This window comes from Labrus mixtus, chromosome 8, assembly GCF_963584025.1.
Source record: "Labrus mixtus chromosome 8, fLabMix1.1, whole genome shotgun sequence".
Classification (NCBI taxonomy): Eukaryota; Metazoa; Chordata; class Actinopteri; order Labriformes; family Labridae; genus Labrus; species Labrus mixtus.
In genome coordinates, this window is record NC_083619.1 from 28,820,494 (window position 1) to 28,845,493 (window position 25,000).

Below are 25,000 nucleotides of genomic sequence, written 5' to 3' on the forward strand. Positions count from 1 at the left end.
AGGATTCTAATACCGGCATGCACGCCGCGGGCCCCCGACTTTTTATTACACGTCTTCCAGCTGTCGTTTTCAAGGTGAAGCAGGTGCGTCTCGTCTTCGTCTCGCCTGTCTTTCAAACCCTCTGCTCGTCTCTTTCTTTCCATCACGGCTTTATTAAAGTGTCTCCAGCTGTGTGAATCACTCCGTCTCTCTCAGGAACATTATGTCTCTGCCAGCGTTAGTAAATAACCAGCTGGAGAAAGTTTCAAATGAAACCTCCATCTTTGTTTCCACTCTGAGTCAGAGAGCTGCACCTCGACTCCCCCGAGTGGATTCAACGTTCTTCTTGAATATTTTAGATTGTAAATAATCGATGATGGGGAGGGGGCTTCAGCTACTTAATGACACGGGACATGATGAGCTGATTTTTCCTGATTCTTATTGGCTCTACAGTCACATCGTTAAAGAGAATGTAGTCGTTGTCGTCTGGTCGATGCATCTCACAGAGCGCGCTAGTGAACGATGGAATGATCATCTCGGTGTCCCTCTAGCTTTTCTCTTTGCACATCATGCATGGCTCAAATATCTGCATTTCTACAATTCACTTAGCAGACGCTTTTATCCAAAGCGACGTACATCAGAGAGTAAGAACAACACAAGCAAGGATCTAGAAAAAAGGGAACAATGTCAGTAAGAGCAAACGATCAGCTTTGAGTCTGATTGGACACACAGGTGCTGACAGGAAGTGACCAGAGGCAAAGCACAACATTGAGGGCAGTTCTTGAGAGCTCTAATCAGTATAGAAACCATCTTATAAGTCGTCGTTATCAAACAAAAACCATCGTCACTACCATCATCATCATCAATAATATGGAGACCATCATCATTAAGTTAGTAGGTATTCATGAAAGAGCTGGGTCTTTAGCTTTTTCTTAAAGGTGCAGAGGGACTCTGCAGATCACATGGAGTTTGGAAGTTCATTCCACCACCGGGGGGCGACAGAGGAGAAGAGTCTGGATATACGTTCAAAAAGAAGCTCTTAGAGATGTGTTTCACCTCGCGTGAGAGTCGGAAGTTCAACGACGTGCATGTGGTTGGCATCTTGAAAGGGTGGTCGCTCATGGCCAAATGAGTGGCCATGAGCAGAAAAAATATGGGTTTAAAAACTAACACTGAGGGTATGTCGCTTTGTCAGTCAAGGCAGCGGTGGACAAGAAACTTCCGTATTCTAGAAGGTAATGTGACTTTTTTTGTCCGTTTGGACAGGTGACTTTGAAAAGAGCGATTTAACTACTTCAGTTTCTAGATTAAAGAAAACATCCTACACTTGAAAAAAAAAATCTCAATCTCTGAAGAGATCTTGTCTGTAATGTTGTCAGACACTCACTGTGAGTCATTCAGACCCCACAGTGTGTAACAAAGGGGGCTCACACTGGAAAGACCCTTTAACTGTTGTTTGCCGCCCTGCTGTCCTGCAGTCAGGTCTGCTTCCAGTCAAACACACAATCCCACAATCCTTTGCTTTACCCAGCAACACCTCCTCTCTGTTATCGAGTCCTCGTCAGCACTGATCGTCAGTCTGACACTCGACCTCACACTCGCTCGTCTCTTACTGTAAAGATGTGTGTGTGTTTGTGTTCAGGCAGCATCACCTCCGGCTGTGACCCGCACACTCGCTGGCATCCTGCGCCCCCTGCAGGCCAGACGCTGACACATCAGGCGGTGCAATGACACACAGAGACCGTTCTCTGTAAGCCCAGAGAGTGATGAGAGGGGACAGTGTGCAGAGTTCAAACAAAATGTTTGGAGAGTGAAGCAGAAAACTTTGTGACCACTTGGAGGGGATTGTGTGAACTGGCTGCAGACTCTGGAAGGTCGTCTTTTATTCAACTCGTTTTATTTTCTAATGTCAGCCTCTAAATATTTCACAGTCTGAGGTGATAGATATGCATCACGTTTCTTATTTAATACAGCAGTAGTGACAAAGTGAAAAACCTGTGAGCAGAGGAACATCAGAAACCCGAACACAGGTCCGTCTGTAGCAAGCACGGGACAACATAAGGCACCAGTGGTAAACGAGTAAAGGGGGGCCGCGCTGACCGGCACCTCCTGAGGCTGATTCACATACTGAGTAGTTACACACACTAAGATTTTTTTTTCCTCATAGTCCACTGCACAGCTCCTACATTGCACCTTTTGTACATTTTATGTTTTTTATTATGTTTTTTATTATTTTTATTTTTATTTATTTATTTATTTATTATTATTATCATTATTATTATTATTTTTTTTTTTTTTTCCACTTTGAGAACACAGAGCTTCACCCCTCAAAACTAACAGGCGCTGAGTTTCAGTTAAAGTCTCAGAACACAGAATGCCTCCATCACTGCGGTCCGCTCTTTAATGTTTTCCTCGTCTGTCTGTCCGTGGGTGAAACCAGTTTTGTCCTTCTGCAGCGCTCCAGCATGGACGGAGAAGAGGAGGAGGAGGAGGAAGGGTGGGGGTGTCTTCAGACTATAAATAGCAGGGATTGGGGTTAAAAAGGGGGGGGGGAGTTTTTTTTGGATTGACGTCATATTGGTGAACTGTTCTCATACAGCGGGCTTCCAATCCTCTTTATCGCTGTCCTCTGCTGTTTCTCTTTCTCCAGCTCCTCTTCCCACTCTGCACATAAATACCTTTCTCTTCTTTCACAACAAACTACTTTATCAGTCTCAACAGACTGTTCAAGCTGGCTGCTGAGTCATCGTATATGATTCATCACGCTGCAATATCTGAGTCTCAATGTGGTTTCACCCGAGCTCTGTGAAACTTTAAGTCCCCGGACAAAATGGACCATCGAGGTTGTTCCTAAAGTTAGTGTTGTCGTAATCCATATCAGTCTGTGTCTCGAGTCCACTTTTTGAAGGTCTCGTCTCAGAATAGAAAGCATTTTGGGGCGCTGGTGGTGCAGTGGTTAGAGCGCACACCCCATGTATGGAGGCTATGGTCCTTCAAATCTGACCTGTGGCTCCTTTAACGCATGTCATTCCCTACTCTCTCTCTCTCTCTCTCCCTGATTTCCAACTCTATCCACTGTCCTATCTCTGCATTAAAAAAAAGGCCCAAAAAGCCCAAAAAATAAATCTCTTTAGAATCAAAAGCATTTTTACTCGGCCTTGTCTTGGTCTCAGATATTTTTATATCATGTTCATTGAGCAATCCCAACACAACATACGGACAGTTCAGTACAACACTTCCCAACAAACCTTCGTGTGAAACTATTGACAAAGTGTTTCATCATGAGTTTAGTCAGTTTACTTTAGTTAGTTTCAACAGTAAAGATGCAAACATACCCGTTAGAAAACATTTACCCACAGACAACATGGACTCACCAAAGATTTAAAAACACTCCAGCCTAAATTCCACCGGCAGCAGAGCTGATAGGATTTCACTTTACTTCAATGTGTAAACACTGTAGTTGACATGTTTAATTGACCCATAACTGCATTTGACTTATTATCATGTTACTTCATCATCTTCTGCACTATTCACCACTGCACTGTTTCATATTTAGTCATTATGTGTATTGTTGATATTAAATGTTGTACCTGTACATAAGAGAGCACAGTTCACCGAAGTTAAATTCCTTGTGTGTGTAAACATACCTGGCCAATAAATCTGATTCTGATTCTGATTCCACTGGCTCTGCTGCGCTGCGTCTCAGCTCCGTCAGTCCGGAGTCCTCCATAGCAGAGACACAGGCTTCTATTCTTTCTGGATGCCGGAGCACGACGCATCAATTTACCACAAAAAAGATCGAGCGGAACAGGAAGTCAGACACCAAAACAACATTAAAACATCCGGTTTATTTTCAGAATAAAACATTCCGTTTTGACGTTTCAGAACAACGATCATATGTGTGTTTGTTGTTGTGTTTTATACCACAAACGCTGTCATGAGTGAATCTGTAAAATCACCACAACACAAGTTGATGAAAAAGCTGATGTATTCAGAAACAAAGCGGTTTAAACAAAGAGTCATCTGCCCCTCAAACGGTTTAATCAGCCCATCAGTTACCATCAGAAGGTGAGAGTAATGGAAGGTACGGCCGGCCACGTGTCCATGGTGCAGAAACCGAGTGTGAGAAAAGAAAAGCATTCTGATTTAAGCTGACACAAAGTCGATGGCAGCGATTTGCCCTCAGGCCGAGGGTTACCGCTGCACACATGAATGAAGTGTTAATGGTGTGTGGAGTCTAAAAGCTGCTCAAGGTCAGAGAGCGGAGAGATGAGATGGAGGTCTGAAATAATCCTGATCATCTCCTGCTGCTGCTTTGACGCCTCTCATACCAACAAGAAAAAACATTCAAGTCCTCAAAGACTCAAACACCAACGATGGTCGTGACGCGTCGAAGTTTTTGAGCCCGTTGACCTTCAGTTCTCAAAAAACAGAATCTGGACCAATCAGGAGAAATGTGGGCAAGTGATCAATAACCTGTGGGAAAAATATCAATTGTCACCAGCGTCTTTAAGAAATAAGTTCATGATTCATTGGGTGACATCCCAAACCCGAGAGGTGTCGGCATAAGGAAGGCGAGGTCGGAGACTTGTTCCATTCTTCACTTTGGCAGCTCGTCATTAAATCCATCCGGCGTCTGTTCGCCTTTACAACCAAAGAGTTTTTAAACATCCTCCTGGCGCTTTGAGTCACAACATGGTTGCTAAGTGACTGACGACAAAGATCGCCCCGGCTTCCTTTTTCTGAGAAATGTTGCATGATAAAAATGTTTAAGATTTAAAAAGGTAACCTCCGTGGGCGCTGACATTTTAAGAAAATGTCAACAACTTTTCAGCAGTTATCAGCACATATTAACACCCGGAAATGTTAGATTCTTTTTTTGTAAAGCTCTAATGGTGAAGTTACCAAAGACTTTGAAACTTCAACTGATGAAGACCAGGATGTTTGCTTTGTGTAGGCGTGACCTGCGGTGCGAAGGCGCTCTGATGAGTCAGAAGACGCTCACATGTCGACTAAGACCCTGAACTCTCAGTTGTTCTGAAGTCATCACAATCAGCCTTAATGTGTGAAAGTGGTGCGTACTAATGGACAGTTGGGCACTTACCTGCTCTCAGTGTACGTCTACATGCATGACCTTTAACCTTCTGTGAGTGTGTACATGCATGACCTTTGACCTCCAGTGTGTCTGTACATGTGTGAAAGCACTTTCATGGTTGGAAGACGACATTAGAGCCATAATGTAGTCCTTAAGAGCCATAGAAATCCAGTCTGTTTGTCCATTAACTTTTCCTTCAGTGCTGTTGTGAGTATGAAAGAATTAAGAATGTGCAGTTTTCCATTTTCCAGATTAAAATTTTTGTTTAAAAAAAAATGGTGTTTAACAAATATAAAAAGTCGGTTTGATTATTTTTTGTGTTTGTGACTTCTGTTTTGTTTTTTGTTTGTTTCATTTGTTTTGTTTTGAAATAAATTCTTTTTCGTTTGACGAGAGGTGAATGTTTGCACGCACCTCGACCAACCCGTTACCTTTTGGATTAAATCTCAAAGTATTCAGAACAAAGTGTAGATAAATGATCTGAAGTACGGGGACTGACCATGCCTTCCTCTATCACCAACCAGTCAACAACCACTTCCTCCTTCCTGTTCCACGAGTTCACTGTCACATCAGAGCTCCTTCATGGCAGCCTGCATGCTGACAGCGGCGTTATCTGAAGACTGTAAGCCTTTTTGGACGACTTCAATGATTGCCATCAACCCGAGTAGAGAGCGTTAGAGCAGCCAGCAGACTGCACGCCCCCAAACAGCGATGTTTCATTCTGCACATCGACCTCTTCCAGTTTCATCCAAAAACCTTTTTTGCAACGTGGGATAACAGTCACTCTCCGTTATTGGCTGTTCAGGTCTCTCCTCTAAAACTCAGTTTGAGGTTTCAGCTTTGAAGCCGGTGATGTTATTGACGCTCCTCGTGCTGTAAGTGGGTGGGTAAATAAGTCAACCTCCTGCCTCTGTGTGTGTGTGTGTGTTGTCAGACATAAATAGCAGATGTATGTAATAGATGATTGTACCTTGAGGCAGCAGGTCGGCTCCCACAGAGATTAGTAAATCTGTCATCCTCCATCTTCCCACTCGCTCTCATCTGCACATCTTCTTCATCAAAGAAAAACCTCAAAACCTCTGACCTCGTGTTTATCTCGACCCCCCGTGGCTTCAGCTCAGAGTTCAAGAGGAATTACACGCCTCTACTTTCTGTACCTGCCCTGTTTTCTAAGATCAGAGGTGGGATGTCTCGGCATTCCTCTTCTTCTTGTTTTCTTTGTTTATTTGATCCTCCTCTGCATTATCTAATTATATCTGAGTCTGCAGGCAGCCCTCCATTTCACTCAACAATCTGACGTTCATATGCATCATTATTTTGCTCATGAATTGAATTTTAATGTTGTTTTCACAAAAATTGGGAATTTGTAATCGGACCTCAGAACCCCAAACTCAGTCCAGTCCGACATTCAGAGTAATAAACGAGACATTGAAGTCAACTATTCACCAGCTCTTTAGGAGTCTCACATACCTTTAAACGTTCTCTAATTTAAATTAGAAACAAGATGCCTTCCAAAATGAAACATGGGATTATTCTTGTATGTCGAGCCTTGGCTGTCAAAGAGTGAGGATAAGATGCTTTTGCTGGACAAAGATGGAGGTCATGGAGAAAACGACAAAGATGGAGGTCATAGTGAAAACGACAAAGATGGAGGTCTTAGAGAAAACGACAAAGATGGAGGTCAAAGAGAAAACGACAAAGATGGAGGTCTTGGAGAAAACGGCAAAGATGGAGGTCAAAGAGAAAACGACAAAGATGGAGGTCTTGGAGAAAACGACAAAGATGGAGGTCTTGGAGAAAACGGCAAAGATGGAGGTCAAAGAGAAAACGACAAAGATGGAGGTCTTGGAGAAAACGGCAAAGATGGAGGTCTTGGAGAAAACGACAAAGATGGAGGTCTTGGAGAAAACGACAAAGATGGAGGTCTTAGAGAAAACGACAAAGATGGAGGTCAAAGAGAAAACGACAAAGATGGAGGTCTTGGCGAAAACAACAATGACTCCTGATTGGTCCCTCTCACTGCGACACAATCAGGGATTGTTTGAGGCTTTTAATCTGTTGGCAAGTGCTGACGTTTTCTACATGAAGGTGTCTCGTTTATGGTTTATAATTCAAAAAACATAAATCTGTTTAAAGTCAGATATGACTGTTAATCAGCCCAGAACAATAAAGATTCTGTTCCTGGTTTTGACTGACAGAAGAATCGTCGGGTCTACGTCTTAATGCTGCGCATATTTTTTATGACTGTCTTTATTTTCTTCTTCCTCAGTCACCTGGACAACCACCACCTGTGGGACCCCAACGAGTTTGCAGTTTCCTGCTTCAGGATCATCATGTACTCCATCCAGGTACAGTACACACAAGTTAGCACAGGAGCAAGTGACCAATGGCTGCATCACATGGTGGCAGATTTTACAGACGTTGCGTTTAAATTACATTTATTTTCAATAATGGTAACGTTGAAGTAAGCCATGCAACAGCTGATTGGTACTAACACAAGTACATGAAATGATTAACACAACATGAGCAGAAACAAACTTCAAGTAATCTACTGGTACTACAAACACTACATCAGATGACTTTAACGGTTTCTCATGATATTTTTTTTGTTGCTCGAGATGTACTGCTAGCCCCGCCCTCCTCATTCTCTTTGATCTCACTTCAGCACCTGTCAGTCATGTTGACGGGCTGTCATCCAGCCAGAGGCTTGAATTCAGCAGTGTCCCTGAAGCCTCCACAGGCAGAGGCAGCACCCAGCTGATCACTGGAACTCTGACCCTCTATTTTTGGACGTCTGCTCAGCTCCTCTGTTGCTCTTGTGGGTTATTTTTTAGCTATGAATTCTGGTTCTTAGAAAGTCCTTTTCCCAGGCTGTGTCAGCCTGCTTCTCTCATTGGGACCGGGTTGTTCCCCAAACCTGGTCTTCACTTTACTGTTTGTTCTTAAGCTTGTTTTTATGTCAGAGCTCTGCCTCAGGAAGTTTTTCATGACCCAAAACTTGTAGAGAGAAGAGAGAGAGAAAGAAAAAGATGTTTTCTCTGCGGCCAATCATGTTATGCGGGTTTAAGGCAACCTCCACACGGCCGTTTTGGACGCCCCTCAGTTTGTCAGATATGAGAGCAGTTATCAGGTCAACAGGTGTTGCAGCGATGGAAGCGGGCAAGAGAAGTGGTTCAGATAGAAGTGATTGTACCCGACCTAAAAAGCCTCTGCATGTTTCTAATAAGCTCCACGAGCAGAAACGTGCTCAAACTAGGATCAATATTGGAGATGCTTTTGAAAAATGGAGAGAGGTTAGAACACAGAAAGGTTTACAGACCCATGCAGAGCTGGATAAACACTGAAGCTTCAGAGTCCACCACATGGTGACCTGAGTGAGCATGGACTCTAGAGAGGAGGGGGGGGGAGAGACAGCTCTCTATGATGTTTAGAATTTAGACTGCAGTACCCATTTTAAACACTAGGTGTCAGAGTTACATACTGCTCCTTTAAAGTTATAACAAAGTTGTTACAAACATGAAAACACATTTCAGGGGCTTCTCTAACTGAGGCTTGAAGGAGTAACATGAAACATTATATTTAACCCTTTTTTTCAGCCCCAGGGGACACACTCAGGTGTTCTGGGGTCCAGATGTGTGAGTGCGAGAAGATTGTGTGGCTGCAACTCCGTTCAAGTGTCTGGTGTTTTTTGTGCGTGTCTGTCTTTGACTGGAGTTGGCAGATTTTTGCGTCTCGTGTCTCTCCCAGGTGTTGCTCTGTCTGCCTCCGAGGTGACAGCAGCCTGCGTCTCGTTAGATCTAAACGATGAAAAAAACAAGCTCGCCTCCTGCTTGTCCTGCAGAGACACGGTCGACTGCTCTGCTGACTTCACTATTTTTCAAAGAGCACGTCGTAGCTGAGATCCAGCAGCTCTGAGGAAATCGTCCTTCAACATCCTGAACGTTTCCAGTAAACATTTTCTGCTCTGTTGGTGTCCATGGTTACCACAGAGCAGCTCCATAGCTTGATGAACATTAACCCATATGTCTAAGTTTTTTAAGCAGTAAGTGTTTGACTTTTGGGGAAAAATGTATATCTACCCTTTAATTGACTTCTTTAGGAGAATCAAGCAGCCGGTCAGTCACGTTTTAACCACATGACTAATTCCAAACACGATCTTTGTTTTTCTCTCCTCCTCCTCGTCCAGGCTCAGCACTCGCACCACGTCATCCAGCAGGTCCTGAGCCACCTGGACAACAACAACAAGAACACGCCGCGGGTCAGAGCCGGCATCGTGCAGGTCCTCCTGGAGACGGTCGCCATCGCCGCCAAAGGCTCAGTGGGTGAGTTATAGAGCGCCCAGTATCAACTGACCGATGAATTGATTTGTTGATGAAACTGAAGGGAATGAGCGAGTCCCAGTTGGACTTGCCATACCAAGGCGTTGCCGCGTCCCAGGTCCAAGAAGAAAGACCTGTTTCCCGTGTTCAGCTGCTGCTGGTCGTTCTTTAATGGGACCAGTTTGCTTAAGGAAGTCCAACCAGGAGCTGTGAGGTCACAAAATACAGCTCCCATGGTCACCCCTTTCAGACTGCTTATTTTTCCCGCAAAAGTGCCGTCAGTACGTCTTTGTACATTCATATTGAATCCACGAGGTCGTAATATCACTGTCCAAGTCTGTGAGGTCACACTGTGTTCCGGCGTTGTGGAAGCACGGCACAGCAGGAGCTCCACACACACACACACACACACACACACGCTCCCCCGCTGGCTCAGCTGATCCTCTCTCTCCTCTGTAACGCCTCTGTTACTACCTCTAGAGGACAGTACAGAGGGGGGGATCACTTTGTCCCAGCGGGGTGTAAATATGGCGGCTTGAAACGGCGGTCTGAAAGGATCTAGTGGTACATAAAGTCCTCGACCATGACGAGGTGGGAATTCTGGAAGAGAAGAAGAAAATATATCGTCAAAAATAACCTCCACTTAACTGTGCTTCAAAATGAATGTAGTTAGATTTATACTGATGCTGATTATTTATGCTGTTTGTGTAACTGAATTGTGTTTTGCTGCCGCTAACTGGACAAATAAAATAAAAAATCTTCCTCCTGCTCAGGGATGATTCAAGAGTCCAAAAAAAGCGACGCCCTGTCCTTGGAAATTGAAATCACAACTCCTCCCAATCTGTGGCTCGGTACAGTATATCAGTGTGGTTAGATTTAAAAAAAATAAACGTGAAGTGAAGATGTAGAGCAGTTTCCCAGATCCCCTCGACGCCCCCTTCCCCCGTCCCGAAAACACACACACACAACATTCACACACATCCTACCGTAGCTCCCATGCCTTACACTAAGATGGAAGATAGAGCTCAGTAAGATATCGGCCGAGTTATATCGGGAGCCATATCGGTCGAGCCCTACTTTGTAATCAAATAATTCAAGTATGACAGAGGAAGTCATGTCTGTTCATTGGTTTACTACAGGAGTTAAGATGAGTGCTTTGTGCTTTTAGAGATTTGTTCTTTCACACATAAACAGGGAATAGATTAGCTGATGCTGCTGCTAATGGGGATCCTAATAAAGAAAGAGGATGAAGGCAGCACAGATGAATCGTATAATGAGCGTCATTCATCCAGTGGAGTGAGTTCACCTTCATGAAGGAGCAACAGTATTTGATGAAAAGTATAAAAGCAGCAAGCACTCGAGTGTAGCACGACATACCGGGTGTTACTGCGTCGTTCATCGTGCACTTCACTTTGTTAACACAGCACACACACCTCATTACAGTGTGTCGGTGTAGGATAGCAGTGTGTTTGATACTGTGTAACGTGCCCTCGTTATGTTGGAGTAGATTTATTGTTTAATCTTCTGTCAAAGTGAGTTTAATCCCTGTGCCCCCCCCCCCCCCCCCCCATAGAGATGCATCCTGGATGTGTTAGCCTAGCTTAGCACAAAGACTGGAAGTGAAGGGAAACTTTTAGCAACGCTTCAATTGCAACTTCCAGCAGGTTTGAGTGGTGCTGACCCAACCTTCAAAACATGGTCCTAAGTCTCTGACTAGACTCTTCTCCTCTGTCGCCCCCCGGTGGTGGAACGAACGACGAAACGCCATTTGATCTGCAGAGTCCCTCTGCACCTTTAAGAAAAAGCTAAAGACCCAGCTCTTTATGAACACGGCTACGACCTTCATCATTTTGTTGAAGGACGATATTTAGGATAGATTTGATGCTGATCAGAACTCTCTAGAATAACCGTCGATGTCATGCTCTGCCTCTGGTGACTTCCTGTCAGCTCCTCTGGTCACTTCCTGTCAGCACCTCTAGTCACTTCCTGTCAGCACCTGTGTGTCTGATCAGACTTAAAGCTGTTTGTTTACACTTCCTGACGTCGTCTCCTCCTCTCTAGATCCTTGCTTGTGTTATTCACCAGAGGCTTGAGGTGTGACTCGGTAACCTCTGACTCTACTAAACGATCTGAGGTGTTGCCGTTTTTGAGGGATGCGTTTGTTTTTAGTTCATGTCAGTATTTAACACCTGAAGCTCTCCGGGGACACCCCAACAAATTCATGAAAACGTAACCGGCTTTAAAAAGAATAAGGGATCTTAAATGTCAGTCTGAGCCTGTCAGTAGGAAAAACAAGCTCGTCTCAGGGACACTCTTTGATCAGGAACATTTGCCTAAAGGTTGAGATGTGTCCCTATCTTTCAGTAATATAGCCTCCTTTAATATGCAAAGAAATCTCCTTCTTTAAAACACGTCTCGTCTGGTTGCTCTCTGTGCATGTGATCACAGGCCCGACAGTGCTGGAGGTGTTCAACACTCTGCTCAAACACCTGAGGATGAGCGTGGACTTCGAGCTGGGCGACAGCTCCAGGAGGAACTCCAGCACCAGCGTGTCCTCGGCGCGGGGAAAAGAGAGCGAGGAGAGGATCGTGCAGAACGCCATCATCCAGACCATCGGTAGGACGGCACTTTTCACCTTCCCTGTGTCAACAAACAAAGTGTGTACAATCCAAATATTCAGGTTTGTGTTGGAGTGATGACTCATCGTCTCTCGTGCCCTCCTGCCAGGCTTCTTCGGTGGAAACCTGCCAGACTACCAGCGAGCTGAAGTCATGATGTTCATCATGGGCAAAGTGCCAGTGTACGGGACCCCCTGCCACACCTTGGACACGGTGAAGATTGGGTGAGTCACACATTCATTAACCAAAAGACACACACACACACACACACACACACACACACTGCTGCAGCCAATCAGACCAGAGCTCCCAGAGGTCCTTCCTCCTGGATGTAGACAGAGTTTGGCTCGAAACGTTGTTGGCTCGGAAACCGTCTTTTCCTTCTCAGTTAGCCCAATAAACACAGACAGTAAACAGAGACAATAAACAGACAGAGAACATACTGAACAATAGAATCATGACCACAGGGTCACTGCAGCTTAAATGAAAGAGAGACAGGACAGTGGATAGAGAAGGAAATCATGGAGGGTCAGGTTCAACCTCTGCAGGCTGCAGATTCAAGGTCGTGTAAGCGGCTGCAGAGTCGAGGTCGTGTGAGCGGCTGCAGATTCAAGGTCGTGTGAGCGGCTGCAGATTCAAGGTCGTGTGAGCGGCTGCAGATTCAAGGTCGTGTGAGCGGCAAGCGGCTGCAGAGTCGAGGTCGTGTGAGCGGCTGCAGATTCAAGGTCGTGTGAGCGGCTGCAGATTCAAGGTCGTGTGAGCGGCTGCAGCTCTTAATAGTTGATGTTTTAAAACGCTGTGAGGGTGCTGCTCCTTCAGAACTCCACTCTGTAATGGCGAGTCGAATTTCCCTCCTCCGGCAATTACCCGAAAAGGATAAGAGAGCGAGCGAGTGAGGCTGATGGTCTGTGAGGAGGACGAGGAGGAGGATGAGGAGAGTGTTCGTTTGATTTGGTATTATCCGTCCTTGCTCTCCCTTAGTCCGGAGGGATTAGCTAGTTTTTTTTTTCCATTTTCTCTTTCTTTTTTTTTGTGCGGGAAGCCTGCAGTCGTCTCAGTGACCCGGGAGCTGGATTCTCTTCAGGGCATCAGGGGGGGAGGTGAAGTGAGGTCAGATTAACACACACTTCACTGTGGATGGAAAGGAGACCTAACTAACAACCAGTAAACCCAACTAAAGAGAGCTCGAACTCACTGGATCCTGATGTTACTGGATCAGAAACAGCTGTGACATCGTTCTCTTAAAGCAACCAGACTCCACTGTCAAACATCCAGAACTTTAATTCAGACAAATCGGGAGTTGGAGGTCATAAGTTTGGATCTGTAACACGCTGGCTGCATATTATTCATACTAGGCTGAATGTACTGATAATCATTTCTTTCTTTCTCTTCTGGTTTTGTTTTTTTTGTTCACTCAGGCATCAGGGTACGAAGAGGATTCAGACCATGCTGCTCAGCTCTCTCATCATGGTGAGTCCTTCTCTTCAACACTGCTTTCAGATCTTGTTTTGTGTTTAGGTTCTACTCTGATTTTACCTTTGACTATTGTTTCTGTTTTTATGGTTTTATTGAAATTGTAGCACTAGAAATTGTTGATTTTCGTTTAAATGTAAAGTGCGTTATAAATAAAATATATCATTATTATGATTTGAACACGTTCACACATGCAGCCTCTCCTCAGATAGTAAAGTAACCTGTTGTTTGCACGTTGCTGTCTTTATTCCCGTGTGATGTTGACATTCTCCTGGGATCTTGTGAAAGCCCCGGGGTCCAGCTTCTCAAAGATGTTCTTCAGCTTCAGAAACAGACCCAGTGTGTTAGGATAGAGTGATGCCAGAGACAGAGCGCTGCACACACGGATCCTGTGGAATCTGCCAGTCAGTCTTTGGTTTGCTCAGGATGGATCATTACTTCCCCTGACTGGTGGGAAAAGTCTGAGGCTTTGTTTTTTCTTTGGCCAACCTTTAAATAAATAGAGTAGAAGATAAAATGAACCAATGGATGCTGAAGTTCTTTCCTGCAGCTCATTTATTTCTGAACTGATTTAGTGTCAGAACAGCTTCTTCCCAACATTAATTACATCTTAATTATTTACTCCATATTGACCGTTTAACACTTCAAGCTCTTCAGGCCGTTTCCTTCTCCTTCACAGAGAGAGAGAGACCCTCATCTCACTGACATGAGGAGGCACAGGTGGCACCCACACACCCAGCGGTGATACACACACACACACACACACACACACATCCTCGTGCACTTCAGGCGTCCGTGCACGGTCTCAGAGCGATCTCATACAGCATCCGTCTGTCCTCAGCTCCCCTCGGCTCGCTCCACCTCCTGCTCGCTGCCACCACCTGGCGTCTCAGAGCAGCTGGAGGAGGGGTGAAAGGGCACAATATTTATAATCGCACGCAGCTGCAGATGGGACCTGTGTGTGTGTGTGTGTGTGTGTGTGTGTGTGTGTGTGTGTGTGTGTGTGTGTGTGTGTGTGTGTGTGTGTGTGTGTGTGTGTGTGTGTGTGTGTGTGTGTGTGTGTGTGTGTGTGTGTGTGTGTGTGTGTGTGTGTGTGTGTGTGTGTGTGTGTGACACTGCAGACTATCAGGGTAGAACTCAGATGTTGGAGGGCTGCTGCTCAGGGTGGAGGCAGACGCAGAATCACTCGCTGGTTCGCTCTCTTCATCTGTGAGGTGTGATCACTACTGGAGGCCCTCGACCTCCCAGTTCTCTGTTTCTCCAGCATACACCAAAGGCTGCTGACACGTGATTGGTCAATACTCCAATCTACAAACAGAAACCAGAGCACTACTCATAGTAAAATCCAGACCCTCCACATACAGATTTGACACTTTGAGAGAGAGAGAGACAGAGAGAGAAAGTGTAGAGTGGGAGAGAGAGAGAGAGAGACAGAGAGAGAGAAAGTGTAGAGAGAGAGAGAGAGACAGAGAGAGACAGAGAGAGAGAGAGAGAGAGAGAGAGAGAGAGAGAGAGAGAGACAGAGAGAGAAAGTGTAGAGAGAGAGAGAGAGAAAGTGTAGAGAGAGAGAGAGAGAGAGGGACATGCAGGAAAGAAGCTGCACTTAAAATCCAAACATGGCCGCCGGCTTGGAGGACTAAAGCCTCTGTATATGTGCACTAACCACGAGGCCACCTGACGCCCCTCTACCCTGCTTAGTTTTGATCTGTCTTGTGTTTTTTTTTTGTGACCACACTCTGACACATCAGGAGGATTGATTTAGTAAAGGAACAATCTTTAAAGTATTAAATAATCCCCGGTCGGTCCAGAGAGCCGGTGTTTGTGTGGAGCACTGATGCTGCATCAGTATGGCGTCCAGGTAAAAGTCTAACGTGAGTCACAGAAGCTGTTCCAAATCAGAACGCCCCCCCCCCCTGCTGTTCACACTGATCTAAAAACCTCAGAGTAATGTGTGAGAGAAAAAGATCAACAATGGGACAGATTCAGCTACTTGTGAACGTAACCTTTAAGCTCTGCTGACGCGCTGTTCCTCAACGACCCTCCCTGTTGATTAATCCCGTCACGCTGCGAAAAGTCGACTCACTCTGTCTCCCCCCACCCCCCACCCCCTCTCCTCTCTACCTCAGGTAACCTCCGGCTTCAAGTCCAAGTCCATGGCTGCCGCTCTGCCTCCTCCCTTCCTGGATCCGCTCTTCTCCATCTCGCTGATGGAGGACAGCGAGCTGCGGCAGCTGGTGCTGGAGATCCTGCACAACATCATCGATCGTCATGACAACCGGGCTAAGCTACGCGGCATCAGGTACAAGTTACACGTGTCAGACTGCATACCCCACATATCCAAAGCTACTGACTCACAGGAGTGTTCAGGGATGTTTATCAGACGGCTGTGGCTGCTCTCGTTCTCATTTTGTCTCCTTCTTTGTTTCAGAATAATTCCTAACGTTGCAGCGCTGAAGATTAAAAGAGAGAAGATTTCCAAGCAAGACGTTGCATTCATGAAGAAGGTGAGAATTTAAAGTTTTACTGCAGCTCTGTTTAAAAAAACTCTCAGGTTTCTGAACACCTGCTGTCAGAGTCGAGTCCCGTCAAACATTATCCAAAGACGTAGAGGTGAGGTCGTTCACAACAACGGGACGATGCAGCTTCAAACAAACGGTCCATTACTGTCAGTTTTTACAGACTTACAAACTGCTACAGATGACGGGTTTTCTTTGTTCCTTTGTTCCAGAGAACACAAGTTATTAATTTCTGTCAGGACCTAAAGATCATTTTCAACCAAAATCTTAAAAAGTGGATCTGGAGGAAACGACCCGGCCTTTAATGTTGAATGCTTTTACAAAGTAAACCAGAGTCACATTCCTTTCATGTGTAAACAAACATGGCCAATAAATCTGATTCTGACACTGATTGGTCCTCCACACGAAGCCCTTTATGGAAATAACAAAAAGATTCACACAACTTATCGACCCCGACGTGAGGAGCCCGCTCCCCGTCAGCACATGACATTTCTAAAAGAGCCCTCCGATTAAGTCGTTCACCTGTGACTCACACCTGAGCGGTGACCTTTACCCGCGCGTCACACACCTGAAAGAACGGGCCGCCAGGCTGTGGCTGTCACAGGACGGCGCTGCAGCTCTCATTCAGCGTCAGAGGTCATTAACGGCATCTGATTGGTATTCATTAGTGGAGGAAACGTTGCTGGCCTTCACTTCCCATTAGGCTCCACGTCAAGCAGATGAATGCAAGGCTGAGGACTCATTTTTATTTGTTTCATAAAAGAGCGTCTCTGCAGAGCGAGGCCTCTGACACACTCGGTTATTTTTAGGCTGATTCAGAGTTAATAGGATTAATCATTCAGCCGATGGCACGGGGGCATTTTCATTTGCATTTTCTCACACAATAACAATCTCATTACTGTAAATGAGTGAGCTGCTGCAGAGGAGGAGGAGTACAATATGTGACCTAGGGGGACAGTAAATGGTTATTTTAATAATTTGATTACGGATATGTCCATAAAATATGGTCAATTTAAATCGATTGGACCAAAATATCTTCTGCAATAATCATTTTAACCAGCAGAGGGTGCTAGAATACGTCAAAGTAGTAGTTTAGATGTGAGCTGAGCAGAAAACTGACGAGAAATAAAAATCCCAAGAGACTGGTGATCAATAGAAATATCCAGGGCTGTCAAGGGGGCACCGGTAGCCTAACCGTCAGTGCTGACATATAGAGACAGACACTCACATTCACACCTACGGTCAATTTAGAGTCACCAGTTAACCTAATGAGATTTGAAGTTTCTAAAAATGTCAATTCTGGTTGCCGTTTTCTGTTTTGGATTTTGAAAATTTTTAAAAATCTGAGAATCGAAAAAGACCAAGTACTTTGACTTTTCTGTTGTATCGTTCATCACAAGAAGTACACTGATTTACATAAGTCTTATCACCTCGCATAAAATAAATCATAATAAAATCATATTTTTATATAGTTATACGTATAGTATCATGGATTTCATGTTTCATTCGATCCCTAGTATCAGTAAATCACTTTCCCTCTTTTGATTTATCTGCTGCCCTTATAGTCTGAACCATTTCAGAGAAGTGTTAAAATTGGGCATCCTGATTTCCTTAAACCAGAGGTGGAGCAGAACTGACCTCCACCAGGTGTTGAGGTCGTAGCAGCCAGACTGACCTGAGAAGCCCAATCATGCTTTGAAGGTGAACAGGGACTGTGCGGTCAGCAGGTCTTATTCTGGGTCATCGGAGGAAGTCATGTTTTCAAAGCCTTCATGTGGCAGACGGTCATAGTTGCTTGTCGATGGGAAATCCCAAGAACCTGCTGGTTCCAGAGGTCACAGAAGCAACCAGGCTGAAAAGATGTGACATGATGATTTTTAAGGGCAGCCAGAAGGACACCCGCTTCAGTGGGAGTCTGAAGTCTGAAGAATGGTTATCACAAAGCCAGAATTTCAAACTCCTTACTGATACTAGTTCAGATAAGGAGATATCAGCACCCCTTTCTAAACCACAGCAACATAAAACCTATGCAACACATGACTGGATCATTTAAGAAGAAGAAGAAGAAGAATTTATACTTTATTGATCCCGCGAGGGGAAATTCATTTTTACACTCTGTCTAGTAAACATGCTACACAAACATGAACTGAAATACACACACATGCACAAACAGGATCCTGTGGACATGCACTAATGGAGAGGTCTCAGAGTGAGGGGGCTGCCCTACGGCGGGCGCTCCTGAGCTTGTGGGGGGGGGGGGGGGGTTAGGTGCCTTGCTCAAGGGCACCTCGGCAGTGCTCAGGAAGTGGCCTGGCACCTCTCCAGCTACCAGACCAATTTCCGGACTTGGTCCGTGCCGGGACTTGAACCGGCGACCTTCCGATTCCCAACCCAAGTCCCTACAGACTGAGCTACTGCCGCCCACAGAGCTACTGCCGCCCACTTCCTGTTATTAGTAACTAAATATTGCAGGTGAACTCTTGAATACTGACCAGATTACACAAATAGATTGGCAATGTTTCCGAACCAAAACCTTGACAGTGTCGGCTCCTCTGCTCTGTGTGTTTGTAAAATATGTAAACATAACTTTTGTGTCTTTACGAGATGCCAAACAGGATTTGAAAAATAATCGTATTTGCTGACCTATGAGCTTGAATGGAACACCTCGGCTTTTTCTTCTCCTTGTGGCTTCCAGTTCAAATATGACTGAAGATCTTAAAGGTGGAGTCAGTAGAAATGTTGGTTGCAGTTTGTAAACACAAAATTCAAACTGGAGCTAACATGCGTTAGCACAAGCTAACCATCTGTGTTTGTCACCTGTCTGTCCAACAGGAAGCAGACCAACTCCACGTCCACGGGACAACACAAGGTTCACCCTCGTTTTAGAACAAACTTTATCCACTTGGTGTTTCACCTCACTGTGATTATACTAATTCCACCGTACAATCACTGAATTGTATCCACTCTCAAACTCAACTGAGCGCCCAGAAACATGCTGAGTCAACAAAAACAAACCTAATACATGGAAATCTGGGGCAAAACACAGAGTCCTGGCTGTTTTCTTTCTCTCCACTTTGAACTGTGCATCCTTTTTAATTGATCTCTTTTTCTCTTAAACTTTCTTTTTTACGCTCTCTCCATCTTTTCGTCTGCAGCACGGCCAGCAGCTCTACCGTCACATCTATCTGGGTGTTAAAGAGGAGGATAACGTCCATAAAAACTTTGAGCTGCTCTTTACCACTCTGGCCGTTCTGACCATCGAGCTGGCCAACGAGGAGGTGGTCATCGACCTCATTCGGCTCGCCATCGCTCTGCAGGTAACCTCTGGTTTAATCCCAACAGACTGTAAACGTTAGGTTAGATCTTGTGTTATTTTAAAAGGTGCGTCTCGGTTGTTACCTGAGGATTTGAGGATCTCCTCTCTATATGTGTCTGTGATGTACTGCTCTGGGATGCTGTGCTGTTTGTTATAGTTTGGGATGTTTTGTTCCTTGTCTGTGCAGGACATGGTTCTGTCTAATGAGGAGAACATGCCCATGTTTATTCGCTGCGGGATCATGGCGTTGGTGGCAGCGTACCTCAACTTCCTGAGCCAGATGATCGCAAACCCCCCTTTCTGTCAGCACGTCAGCAAGGTGCTCCATTAACTCTTCAGTTGGCTTCATGCTGTGTCCATTTTGAGTCTTTGTTGATGTTCTTATCGTGAATGTTTCTCTCATGATGCTCTGCAGACTGAATACTGAAGGTTAATCAATATGCTGATGATGTCATGCTATATTCGCCTGTTTGACCTACAGTATCTGCAGTTACTGTCGTCTTTATTTGTCTTTATTTGCTTCACTTTTTTGTGTTGTGTCCTCTTCAGGTCATTGAGCTGAGGAACATGGATGCCCCGTACCTCCTCCCAGAGCACGTCTTCAGAGACAAGTGTCCGTAAGTGTCCACCTCTCTGCACAGAGGAGGTTCAGTTTCATTACATTTTTAGAGAAGGATGTATCTGAATGACTGAATTCGCCCTAAAAACTGTTAAAGAAAAAACATTTTATGATAGTGGTGGGAAGTATTTGACTTGGTGAACATCATTATGAACCATCAAGGTTTTGGGGCTGGCTTTCAAACATCAGTACTTTTTGGTTCAAACAGAAATATGTTGATACAGGAAGTCTCCCCCAGCTCCTTTTTGTTTGGGTTATTCAGGGTTCATTCACACCTGAGCTGTTTGGTCCGTTTGAAAGGAACTCTGATTCGCTTTGTCAGGTCGTCTGTTTGCTTTGGGGCGGTTTGAACGCTCAAACGATATCTGGTGCGGACCAAAGAACCAAACTCTGGTCCGCTTAAAAACAGGGGGTTGTGCACCGGAGTTGGGTTTGCAATAGGTGAGAACGTGATTTGACCCAAACAAGGGAAGTGAACCAAATACTAATAAACAGCAGGTGACCATCTAGCCTGGACAGTTTTCTAATTTCTCTCCTTATTTGGTCTGACGAGGAATTGAACCGAGGCGTCTCAGTGATATTTGACACCTCCAGGTTCCAGACATCCTGGAAACCAAAAGTTGAATGAGTTTCATGTGAACAAATCCTGCAATCATTCTCAGCTTGACCCAGAAATCCGCAGACATCTGTTGATAAAACCTGATTATGAGATTATGAGAAGCAGGATCTATTTCTGATTTTGTAATCCAGCTGCTTCTATCACCGTCTGCAGCGGAAGACGGGATTTCAGATTCTAAATTTGGACGCGAGCTGTGACGAGTTTCTGGACAGCTCTGTTCTGCTTTATTCGGCGTACATGACCCAGAATATTTATCCTGAATCCTCGACACGTTTACGATCTTTGTCATCGATCATGGTGTTTACGTTTCCTCCCCAGACTTCCTGAATCTTTGGATAAAGAGGACAGGCCGCTGTACTTCCAGACGGCCGACATGGCCGAGTGTCTGGCAGGACCGGGGTACAACGCAGAGAGGCTGTCGGTTCCTTACATTCCTCAGGTCACAGGTGACGATGACAAATACTTTCCATACTTTCATACATTTTGATACGTTGTGTTTTCAGACGATACAGTATCTGTTATTTTAAAAATTCATCAACGTGGATGAAGTCTGTTTGGCTAATCTGTACGCTGCTCTGCCGCCCAGATAAAAAAGACGTTGTGTGTTCTGACTTTTCTACTTTCTTGTCTTTTTGTGGTCGTGCACCTGAAGAGTTTTTACAGTTTGAGTTTATCTTAATTACATTAGAACGTGAACCTCTGCAAGATTTTATGAACAAAACCAGCTGCTTCTCCAACAAGAAGGACGCCCCTCTGACAAACAGAGGGGCGTCCAAAACGGCCGTGTTGGGTCGCCTTGAAACCTCCTACCTTCTCTGGTCCAAACAAATCCAGAGCATTCAGGAGCAGAATCTAAAGTTAGAAGGAGGACATACTGGCTGCTGCATTGTTGTCAGAGAAGCCAGCACTTCAACATGTTTCCTTAATGATCAGATAGTGAGATACCTTTATCATCTCACTCACTACACATCTCACTGATTGGACCTTTAAAATAAAAATGGTAATCGTTCTAAATCCCCATTTTGCTCATTTTTCGAGTAAACGTATAGAATAAAATAGTCACTAAAACAGAGTGGATGTACCTCTGGAGTCCAGATGTTTTCAGATGTTGGGCTCTTCTTCCCTAACATTCAGGGTTCTTCTTCTCTTGTCTTCTCTCTGCTCTCATGTAACATCAGTGCTTTACACAGTAGGAAAGATCCTCCACAGGTGCAAGCAGACGTCCAGAGGTAACGTGTGAGAGCCCAGCTGTAGACCAGGTCCCTGTGCAGTCCAGTAGAAACCTTTAGTGTTCCTGCTGATTCCGATCTCCTGACTTTAGAACAGGACGATTATCAAAACACTGAAAACGACTTGATCAATCCTAAATGTCTTAAATCGGTTTGTTTGTGATCCATTCATCTTTGAGAAAATTCAAGGCAGGTTTTATATTTTATTCGGCGTTGGTGAGAGGAATCTCTCTGATTGGCTGTTGGGAGGTTTCATTTCTCTCCAGCCCTCCTCTCAGGTTCAGTAAAGCCCCTTGAGCATATCTCTGTAGTCTCCATGCTTTCACCCATTAGTGCGGTTTCTCCTTCTTTGTCTCCTCCTCCTCTTCTTTTCTTTTTCCACTAAAAGACAAAGAACTGACAACGCCAGCGCCATTTTCTACTTTTCATCAGACATTATTCTCCATTAGTAGACGACCTATAATACAAGTGGTGAGCGACAGCGGTGTGAAAATGGTCTTCTGATATCATAAACAACGGACTACCGCCCCCTGCTGGCATGGAGAGTTATTTCCTGAGCAGAACGTACGTGGTGGTTGACTGTCGGCTGTAGTCTTTGCGGTGTGTTCAAGTGCAACTTTTTTTGTTCTTTGCCATCTGCTTGGTGTGTCAGGGCATTAAGAGGAAGGAGGTCAAACATCCTAAATGTGTTGCTGTTTGATTGAAGTGGAACAGGAAGCAGCCTGTGCAGTGTGAGGAGACAATCAGATGTCTTTTTGTTTCAGCCGTGTTGAATGTAGCCTCCCTCTGACAGATTCCTTTAGAACCCACAAACCCTGAAGCTTCAACACAGAGACACAGGGACAGAAAACAAACCACCACACACACACCTTCAAACACATCCAGATCTCTCCTTGTAGCCTCTGAGACGTCCAGTGATAGCTGCTGTAAGTAGACGTAGACGTCATCATACTGCAAACAGGAAATGAAATGATCATTTTATACCACTTTTCTTTGCTTTGCTCTCTGTCTGGACCTGTCGCGGTGAGTACGTCTTATCTGACCTCGTGTAGACTTCTGAAGTGTAGTCTGGTTTGTGTTTGTTCTCGTGCACGGTGCTGTGTTAAAGGTCGGGGAATGTAACTATGGAGAAATCCATTAAGGTTGAGGGCATGCCTGCTGTTGCCGTGGTGATTTCAGTCGCTGTCTGTCAGTTTGTGAAGGTGAAATCTGGAGAGAAGAAAAGTTCCTGAGTCGAGGAATCGGTCTGTGTGAGTGTGTGGAGTCCTACGACTAAAAATATCAAAACATGTCAGAGAGTCATCCGACCGATCGGGAGCAGCTGATCGCCCGGCGTCCATCGAGCAGTGAACACTGAGGCACGATGGACGCCGGGTGATCGTACCACTCAGAGATGAAAGTGTACATTGCAGCGTTCTAGTTTGCCTGGGCAAAAAGAAGATGATTTTTTTTGTTCTTCTTTGAACTGCGTCATGACTTTGATAATCCGACGACCTTGGAGAGGTTTATCTGATGGAGTTCTAATCTGAAGGTGAAATGTGTCTCGCTCTGCAGATGAAGACCGTCTGACCAGGAGGAAGAGTTTCGTTGACACCATCTCCCTTCAGGTGGACATCATGTCCAACAGCCTCCCCGACAAGGTCAGTCCAAACTCCACTACACACACACCCTTATCACTGGAGGACAAACAAAAAGAAATCTGCTGAGTCATGTTAGTTCTTACAAGGTTGACAGATCACAAAAAAAAAGAACGGTATCCTTTAAGTTTCCTGTGCAGAGCTCCGCCTCCTTCACATTTCAGGAGAGTCAAACCTGTTCTTTCTGTTTCCCTTTGTGTGTGCAGTCTCCGCTGGCTGAGGAGATCACGTTTGAGACCCTGAAGAAGGCCATCGGTAAGATCTTGATGTTTTTTCCTTTAACCCCGCCTCCCTCCTCCTGGGACAGGAAGCTGTAACGTTTTACATCAGAGTCCTGTGAATGATTGAGACTCTCTGTAAAGACTCGGCTCACGCAGCTCTTCCTGTGTTCAGATACCACGGGTCTGGAGGAGCAGGAGAGGGAGAAGAGGCGTCAGGTGATGGAGAAGTTCCAGAAGGCTCCGTTTGAGGAGATCGCTGCGCACTGCGAGTCCAAGGTACGAAACACGATGAATCAGCGATTTTCAAAAGAGGGTCTTTAAGTGTCATAGTTGAGTATTTTTAAGTCAACTGGGGGCGGCTGTAGATCAGTCTGTAGGGAAGTTGGGTCGGGTATGGAGGGTCGTTGGGTCAAGTCTCGATGCTGACCAAGCCTGGGAGCTGGAGAGGTGCCAGGTCACTTCCTGATCAATGCTGAGGGGTCATGGATCAACACACTGGACCCCCCCAATTCTGCTCGGGCGCTCCTTCATGAGCAGTCGGATCCTGTTTTTGCATGTGTGTGTATCTCAGTGTGTGTAAAGTGAATTTAATGACTCTGAATGATCTTCTTCTTCTTTAATCCGCAGGCCAACATGTTGCACGACCGTCTGGCACAAATCTTCGAGCTCACAATACGGTAAGTCGTCTTTTAATGTTGTGAAACCTTTATAGTCACACACTCTGAGACAGTATCTGTTCACAGTGAGGGGACTCAGTTGTTGTTGTCGTCTCCCCCACCCCCCCCCTCAGGCCTCCACCCAGCCCGTCCGGAGTGGTTTCCATCTCATCGGGACACACGCAGCATCAGTCGGTCCCCGTCTACGAGATGAAGTTTCCAGACCTGTGTGTCTACTGATCACACACACACACACACACACCAACACACACCTCTACACACACACACCTCTACACACATGGCTGAATTATACATTTAAAAAAAAGAGAACTACTCAATCACATTAAATCAGTTAGCTCAAAGGTAACGGGGATGCTAACAGGAACACCAAATGCAGCAAAAACAGGTCGCCTCTCTTCCAAACAAACAAATAAATAAACTTAAATCACTTCCTTTAACTTCTTTAGAGCACCAGCAACACGTTTTCCAAATCCCCTCTGAAGTTTAAGAGTGTCAACACGTGGAGGTTGTTTGTTTGAATCCAATATTCGGCTCACATGCTAACTGTTAGCCTGAAGCTAACCTGGACCGATCTGCTGCACTTTGTTGATCCCTCTCTTCATCCCTGAAACTAGAAAACACACACACGAGTCTCCACGAACAAACAGACATGACGTGCTTTCATTTGGAGATCTTCTCTCCT

General features: G+C 45.1%; 2 protein-coding genes across 5 annotated transcripts in view; one reads left to right on the top strand and one right to left on the bottom strand.

The window, feature by feature from the left end:
* Positions 1–25,000, bottom strand: part of oc90 (otoconin 90) — a 433,801-nt gene that overhangs the window by 379,720 nt on the left and 29,081 nt on the right. The window lies entirely within an intron of this gene.
* Positions 1–25,000, top strand: part of efr3a (EFR3 homolog A (S. cerevisiae)) — a 99,303-nt gene that overhangs the window by 73,431 nt on the left and 872 nt on the right. For all 4 annotated transcript variants that reach the window (XR_009673907.1, XM_061043587.1, XM_061043589.1 and 1 more), the window contains 16 exons: positions 7,344–7,422; positions 9,261–9,396; positions 11,842–12,009; positions 12,121–12,235; positions 13,430–13,481; positions 15,611–15,783; positions 15,913–15,988; positions 19,156–19,317; positions 19,504–19,635; positions 19,866–19,933; positions 20,873–21,000; positions 23,338–23,423; positions 23,627–23,675; positions 23,814–23,917; positions 24,269–24,318; positions 24,432–25,000. The exon at positions 24,432–25,000 is cut by the window's right edge. Coding sequence is in view for 3 of the 4 variants with exons in the window: in XM_061043587.1 (XP_060899570.1) it covers positions 7,344–7,422; positions 9,261–9,396; positions 11,842–12,009; positions 12,121–12,235; positions 13,430–13,481; positions 15,611–15,783; positions 15,913–15,988; positions 19,156–19,317; positions 19,504–19,635; positions 19,866–19,933; positions 20,873–21,000; positions 23,338–23,423; positions 23,627–23,675; positions 23,814–23,917; positions 24,269–24,318; positions 24,432–24,537 (1,684 nt within the window). In the remaining variant the exon portion in view is untranslated. The remainder of the gene's footprint in view (positions 1–7,343; positions 7,423–9,260; positions 9,397–11,841; positions 12,010–12,120; positions 12,236–13,429; positions 13,482–15,610; positions 15,784–15,912; positions 15,989–19,155; positions 19,318–19,503; positions 19,636–19,865; positions 19,934–20,872; positions 21,001–23,337; positions 23,424–23,626; positions 23,676–23,813; positions 23,918–24,268; positions 24,319–24,431) is intronic.